Genomic DNA, 7,221 nt, shown 5'->3' with positions numbered 1-7,221 from the left:
AAGGGTGGTGTCATCTGCATATCTGAGGTTATTGATATTTCTCCCAGCAACCTTGATTCCAGCTTGTGCTTCTTCCCGCCCAGCGTTTCTCATGATGTACACTGCATATAAGTTAAATAAGCAGGGTGCAATATACAGCCTTGACGTACTTCTTTTCCTATTTGGAACCAGTCTGTTGTTCCATGTCCAGTTCTAACTGTTGCTTCCTGACCTGCATATAGGTTTCTCAAAAGGTAGGTCAGGTGGTCTGGTATTCCCATCTCTTTCAGAATTTTCCAGTTTATTGTGATCCACACAATCAAAGGCTTTGGCATAGTCAATAAAGCAGAAATAGATGTTTTTCTGGAACTCTCTTGCTTTTTCCATGATCCAGCGGATGTTGGAAATTTGATCTCTGGTTCCTCTGCCTTTTCTAAAACCAGCTTGAACATCTGGAAGTTCACAGTTCACATATTGCTGAAGCCTGGCTTGGAGAATTTTGAGCATTACTTTACCAGCATGTGGGATGAGTGCTATTGTGCGGTAGTTTGAGCATTCTTTGGCATTGCCTTTGGAACTGGAATGAAAACTGACATTTTCCAGTCCTGTGGCCACTGCTGAGTTTTCCAAATTTGCTGGCATATTGAGTGCAGCACTTTCACAGCATCATCTTTCAGGATTTGAAATACTCAACTGGAATTCCATCACCTCCACTAGCTTTGTTCATAGTGATGCTTTCTAAGGCCCACTTGACTTCACATTCCAGGATGTCTGGCTCTAGGTGAGTGATCACACCATGATTTTCTGGGTCGTGAATATCTTTTTTGTACAGTTCTTCTGTGTATTCTTGCCACTTCTTCTTAATATCTTCTGTGTCTGTTAGGTCCATACAATTTCTGTCCTTTATCAAGCCCATCTTTGCACGAAATATTCCCTCAGTAGCTCTAACTTTCTTGAAGAGATCTCTAGTCTTTCCCATTCTGTTGTTTTCCTCTATTTCTTTGCACTGATTGCTGAGGAAGGCTTTCTTATCTCTCCTTGCTATTCTTTGGAACTCTGCATTCAGATGCTTATAACTTTCCTTTTCTCCTTTGCTTTTTGCTTCTCTTCTTTTCACAGCTATTTCTAAGGACTCCTTAGACAGCCATTTTGCTTTTTTGCATTTCTTTTCCATGGGGATGGTCTTGATCCCTGTCTCCTGTACAATGTCACGAAACTCCGTCCATAGTTCATCAGGCACTCTATCAGATCTAGTCCCTTAAATCTATTTCTCACTTCTACTGTATAATCATAAGGGATGTGATTTAGGTCATACCTGAATGGTCTAGTGGTTTTAGCTACTTTCTTCAATTTAAGTCTGAATTTGGCAATAAGGAGTTCATGATCTGAGCCACAGTCAGCTCCTGGTCTTGTTTTTGCTGACTGTATAGAGCTTCTCCATCTTTGGCTGCAAAGAATATAATCAATCTGTTTTTGGTGTTGATCATCTAGTGATGTCCACGTGTAGAGTCTTCTCTTGTGTTGTTGGAAAAGGGTGTTTGCTATGACCAATGCGTTTTCTTGGCAAAACTCTATTAGCCTTTGCCCTGCTTCATTCCGTATTCCATGGCCAAATTTGCCTGCTACCCCTGGTGCTTCTTGACTTCCTACTTTTGCATTCCAGTCGCCTATAATGAAAAGAACATCTTTTTTGGGTATTAGTTCTAAAAGGTCTTGGAGGTCTTCTACTATTATGTATTTCACATACTATGAAACTGAAGTCCAGAGAGGTTAAGTAAGTTGTTCAAAGACATAGAGCTAATAAGGGACAAAGCTGGGATTCAAATTCAGGCTGTTCAGAGCCCAGTCTCTTAATCAATATTTGATCACGATTGTATTCATTTATAGATAGATACAATCATCATTCACTCACTCATCCAGCAATTATACACTGAATGGCTCCTATTTCCATACAATTGTGTCAGGCATGGTAGATACAGAGCAAAATAAGACCAGAACTCAGTTCTTAAAATAGAATCCAGTGACTATCTTCTCCTTTGACAAACATCCTCAGAGCAACCCACCCAAAGTTCTGTGTTTGTCCTGCTTGTAAGATCCCAGCCAATTCTCTCAGACCTCAGGCTTTTCCTGAGGTCCAAATACCTCAAACGGACCCAGAAGGTGGATCCCCTGGACTCCCATCCAGTCCTGACTTAAGCAGAGAGGGCAGCAGGGAAGATGGAGGAGAAAAGAGGAAGCCTACACCCTGCCTGCCATGGGACCAGTGGAGAAAAAGTAGGGAAGGGGTGTCCTAAGCACTGTGTGGTTTGCTTGCCTCTACCTGATCTCAGTCTTCCCAGATCCTTTTCTTGAGATAATCAGTTCAGTTCAGTTGCTCAGTTGTGTCTGACTCTTTGCGACCCCATGAACCGCAGCACACCAGGCCTCCCTGTCCATCACCAACTCCCGGCGTTCACCCAAACCCATGTCCATCAAGTCGTTGGTGCCATCCAACCATTTCATCCTCTGTCATCCCCTTCTCCTCCTGCCCCCAATCCCTCCCAGTATCAGGGTCTTTTCAAATGAATCAGCTCTTCACATCAGGTGGCCAAAGTATTGGAGTTTCAGCTTCAGCATCAGTCCTTCCAATGAACACCCAGGACTGATCTCCTTTAGGATGGACTGGTTGAATCTCCTTGCAGTCCAAGGGACTCTCAAGAGTCTTCTCCAACACCACAGTTCAAAAGCATCAATTCTTTGGCCCTCAGCTTTCTTTATAGTCCAACTCTCACATCCATACATGACCAAGGAATATTGAGATAATAATGTAGCATTATTTCAAATTTATACATGAAAAACCAAGATCATTGACATTACGTGCTGCATTCAATATGCTAGCAAATTTGGAAAATCCAGCAGAGGCCCCATGTGGGGCCCTACATGGGAAACCTTAATAAAAAAAAGGGGGCTAGCTTTTGTGGTGGGAAACTAAGATGGTGTCCAGCGGAAGAGATAGGGGCATGGTCTATGTTACAGTTTTTGATTGGCTCTCTTGATTTCCGTGCACGTGGACAGTGCGTGATCACCATGGACTCCTGTTACAATGAAGCGCATGACGACTTGACCTTTAACGTGATTGGTGCAACTACGGCATATTATAATTTGACCTTTAACGTGATTGGTGTAACTATGGCATATTACAATTTGACCTTTAACGTGATTGGTGCAACTATGGGAGGTCCCTCGCAGAACCCCCTTGCTTGTCTATATAAACCAAGAGTTTGTGACAATAAAGCGGAACTGCTCAGACGGAACCCCTGTCTTGTCTGATTGTCTCTTGCTCGCGAGGGGCTGGGTTGGCAGACAGCAGGCTCACCTCTCCTCGGGACCCCTAGGCTTTGCTGAGGGAAGTTCCAATGCCTCTCTTTTTCTGCAGAGCGCCCCCTGCAGCCCCAGGACTGGAAAAGGTCAGTTTTCATTCCAATCCCAAAGAAGGGTAATGTCAAAGAATGTTCAAACTACTGAACAATTGCACTCATTTCACATGCTAGCAAGGTAATGCTCAAAATTCTTAAAGCTATGCTTCAACAGTACATGAACCAGGAACTTCTGGATGTATAAGCTGGAGTTAGAAGAGGCAGAGGAACCAGAGATCAAATTGCCAACATCCATTGGATCATAGAAAAAAACAAGGGAATTCCAGAAAAATATCTATGTCTGCTTCACTGATTATGCTAAAGCCTTTGACTATGTGGATCACAACAAACTGGGGAAATTTTTAAAGAGATGGAATACCAAACATGGAACAATGGACTGGTTCCAAATTGGGAAAGGAGTACGTCAAGGCTGTACATTGACACTCTGCTTATTTCACTTACATTACTTATTTCACTTATTTCGAAGAGTACATCATGTGAAATGCCAGGCTGGATAAAGTTCAAGCTGGAATCAAGATTGCTGGGAAATATATCAATAACCTCAGATGTGCAGATGATACCACCCTAGTGACATAAAGTGAAGAGGAACCAAAGAGCTTCTTGATGAAGGTGAAAGAGGAGAGTGAAAAAGTTGGCTTAAAACTCAACATTCAAAAAACTAATCACGGCATCCAGCCCCATCACTTTCTGGCAAATAGATGGGGAAAAAATGGAAACGGACAGATTTTATTTTCTTGAACTCCAAAATCACTGTGGACAGTGGCTACAATGCTGAAATTAAAAGAAACTTTCTCCTTGAAAGAAAACCTATGATAAACCTAAACAGCATATTAAAAAGCAGAGACATCACTTTGCCAACCAAGGTCCATATAGTCAAAGCTATGGTTTTTCCAGTAGTCATGTAAAGATGTGAGAGTTGGACCATAAAGTAGGCTGAGCACTGAAGAATTGGTGCTTTGGAACTGTGGTGCTGGAGAAGACTCTTGAGAGTCCCTTGAACAGCAAGGATATCAGACCAGTCAATCCTAAAGGAAATCAACCCTAAATATTTATTGGAAGAACTGATACTGAAGCTGAAGCTCCAATACTTCGGCCTTGTGATGTAAAGAGCTGGCTCATTAGAAAAGACCCTGATGCTGAGAAAGATTGAGGGCAGGAGGAGAAGGGGGTGATAGTGGATGAGATGGTTGGATGGCATCATAGACTCAATAGACATGAGTTTGGGCCAACTCCGCGGAACAGTGAAGGACAGGGAAGCCTGCAGTCCATGGGGTCACAAAAAGTCAGACATGACCGAGTGACTGTACAACAGCGATATCCTAAGAAGTAATGATTTAATTTGAATTTAAGAATATTTAACCAGAGAATGATTCTCTTTCCACAATGCCAGCTGCCTCACACTTCTCTAGGTTGGGCAGTGGTTGCAGGAGTTAACTCCTACCATCTAGCAAGATCTGATTGTGTGCATTGCTCCCCAATTTTGTGTTCAGTAACATCATTGTTACAGCTTGAAATTGTTGGCAGCTTGAAATCAGCTGTGGAGGGGAGTATTTACACCACAGAAGTTGGCAGATGCTACAAATCAGGGCTTTTTTGTTCCAGTTGCTGGCTGTTGAACACTTCAGTTCAGTTCAGTTCAGTCAGTTGCTCAGTCGTGTCAGACTCTTTGTGACCCCATGAATGGCAGCATGCCAGGCCTCCCTGTCCATCACCATCTCCTGGAGTTAACTCAGATTCGCGTGCATCGAGTCAGTGATGCCATCCAGCCATCTCATCCTCTGTCGTTCCCTTCTCCTCCTGCCCCCAATCCCTCCCAGCATCAGAGTCTTTTCCAATGAGTCAACTCTTCGCATGAGGTGGCCAAAGTACTGGAGTTTCAGCTTCAGCATCATTCCTTCCAAAGAAATTCCAGGGCTGATCTCCTTCAGAATGGACTGGTTGGATCTCCTTGTAGTCCAAGGGACTCTCAAGAGTCTTCTCCAACACCACACTTACCCGAACACACATGGGACTGGGTGCACTGAGGGAAGGTACATGAACTCAGTCAGAAACAACCCTTAGTTTGTCTTCATGATGCAGCCAGAAAGAGTACAATTACGAGGAGAGCCAGACAGAAAGTTACCAGGTACACAAATCTAAAAGGACTCTAACTTTCTGGCCATGGACGCCGCCGAGAAAGCATCGTTGAAGTCTTCCCCGCCTCCACTGCCGTCATGTCTAAATCAGAGTCTCCCAAAGAGCCCGAACAGCTGCGGAAGCTCTTCATCAGAGGATTGAGCTTTGAAACAACCGATGAGAGTCTGAGGAGCCATTTTGAGCAATGGGGAACGCTCACAGACTGTGTGGTAATGAGGGATCCAAACACCAAGCGCTCCAGAGGCTTCGGGTTTGTCACATACGCCACGGTGGAGGAGGTGGATGCGGCCATGAATGCGAGGCCACACAAGGTGGACGGAAGAGTTGTGGAACCAAAGAGGGCCGTCTCAAGAGAAGATTCTCAAAGACCTGGTGCCCACTTAACTGTGGAAAAGATTTTTGTTGGTGGCATTAAAGAAGACACTGAAGAACATCACCTGAGAGATTATTTTGAACAGTATGGGAAAACTGAAGTAATTGAAATCTTGACTGACCGAGGCAGTGGCAAAAAGAGAGGCTTTGCTTTTGTAACCTTTGATGACCACGACTCCATAGACAAGATTGTCATTCAGAAATACCACACTGTGAATGGCCACAACTGTGAAGTGAGAAAAGCCCTGTCTAAGCAAGAGATGGCTAGTGCTTCATCCCGCCAGAGAGGTCGAAGTAGTTCTGGAAACTTTGGTGGCGGTCGTGGAGGTGGTTTTGGTGGGAATGACAACTTTGGTCGTGGAGGAAACTTCAGTGGTCGAGGTGGCTTTGGTGGCAGCCGTGGTGGTGGCGGATATGGTGGCAGTGGGGATGGATATAATGGATTTGGTAATGACGGAAGCAATTTTGGAGGTGGCGAAAGCTACAGTGATTTTGGTAATTACAACAATCAGTCTTCAGATTTTGGACCCATGAAGGGAAGAAACTTTGGAGGAAGAAGTTCTGGCCCCTATGGTGGTGGAGGCCAATACTTTGCCAAACCACGAAACCAAGGTGGCTGTGGTGGCTCCAGCAGCAGCAGGAGCTATAGCAGTGGCAGAAGGTTTTAATCACTGCCAGGAAACAAAGCTTAGCAGGAGAGGAGGGTCAGGGAAGTGACAGGGAAGCTACAGGTTACAACAGATCTGTGAACTCAGCCAAGCACAGTGGTGGCAGGGCCTAGCTGCTACAAAGAAGACATGTTTTAGACAATACTCATGTGTATGGGCAAAAAACTCGAGGACTGTACTTGTGACTAATTGTATAACAGGTTATTTCAGTTTCTGTTCTGGGGAAAGTGTAAAGCATTCCAACAAAGGGTTTTAATGTAGATTTTTTTTTTTTTTTTTTTGCACCCATGCTGTTGATTGCTAAATGTAATAGTCTGATCATGATGGTGAATAAATGTCTTTTTTTTTAAAAAAAAAAATAAAAAATAAAAAAAAAATAAATAAAAGGACTCTAAGCCAAATATCAGCAAATTTTTCAGTGAAAGGCCAGATGGTAACTATCTTAGGTTTGCTGGTCACATATTCTTCTTTGTTTTATTTTTGCAAACCTAAAAAAGGCGAAAACCATACTTAGGCCCCACCCCTCAGGCTGTATGAAGGCAGGCTGCAGTCTGGGTTTGGCTGGTAGCCATTCATTTGTTGACTCCTAAACTAGCAGCAGATCTGCAGAAAGGCAGAACCTATTTATTTATTTCCATTCTCCTTACAGA

The 7,221-nt window shown here is 43.7% G+C and overlaps 1 protein-coding gene across 1 annotated transcript; it reads left to right on the top strand.

The window, feature by feature from the left end:
* Positions 1-5,543: 5,543 nt before the first annotated feature.
* LOC120876282 (heterogeneous nuclear ribonucleoprotein A1-like) lies at positions 5,544-6,582 on the top strand. Its single transcript, XM_040258040.1, has one exon. The coding sequence runs from the start codon at positions 5,609-5,611 to the stop codon at positions 6,569-6,571; it is 963 nt and encodes a 320-aa protein (XP_040113974.1). The 5' UTR covers positions 5,544-5,608; the 3' UTR covers positions 6,572-6,582.
* Positions 6,583-7,221: the final 639 nt, after the last annotated feature.

This window comes from Oryx dammah, unplaced genomic scaffold (genome assembly GCF_014754425.2).
Source record: "Oryx dammah isolate SB20612 unplaced genomic scaffold, SCBI_Odam_1.1 HiC_scaffold_17, whole genome shotgun sequence".
NCBI lineage: Eukaryota > Metazoa > Chordata > Mammalia > Artiodactyla > Bovidae > Oryx > Oryx dammah.
The sequence above is the reverse complement of the archived record's forward strand: the minus strand, read 5'-3'. Positions and strand labels throughout refer to the sequence as shown.

Bases quoted from the DNA above. Each gene is read 5' to 3' on its own strand.
- LOC120876282 (XM_040258040.1), top strand. From the start codon at position 5,609: ATGTCTAAATCAGAGTCTCCCAAAGAGCCCGAACAGCTGCGGAAGCTC.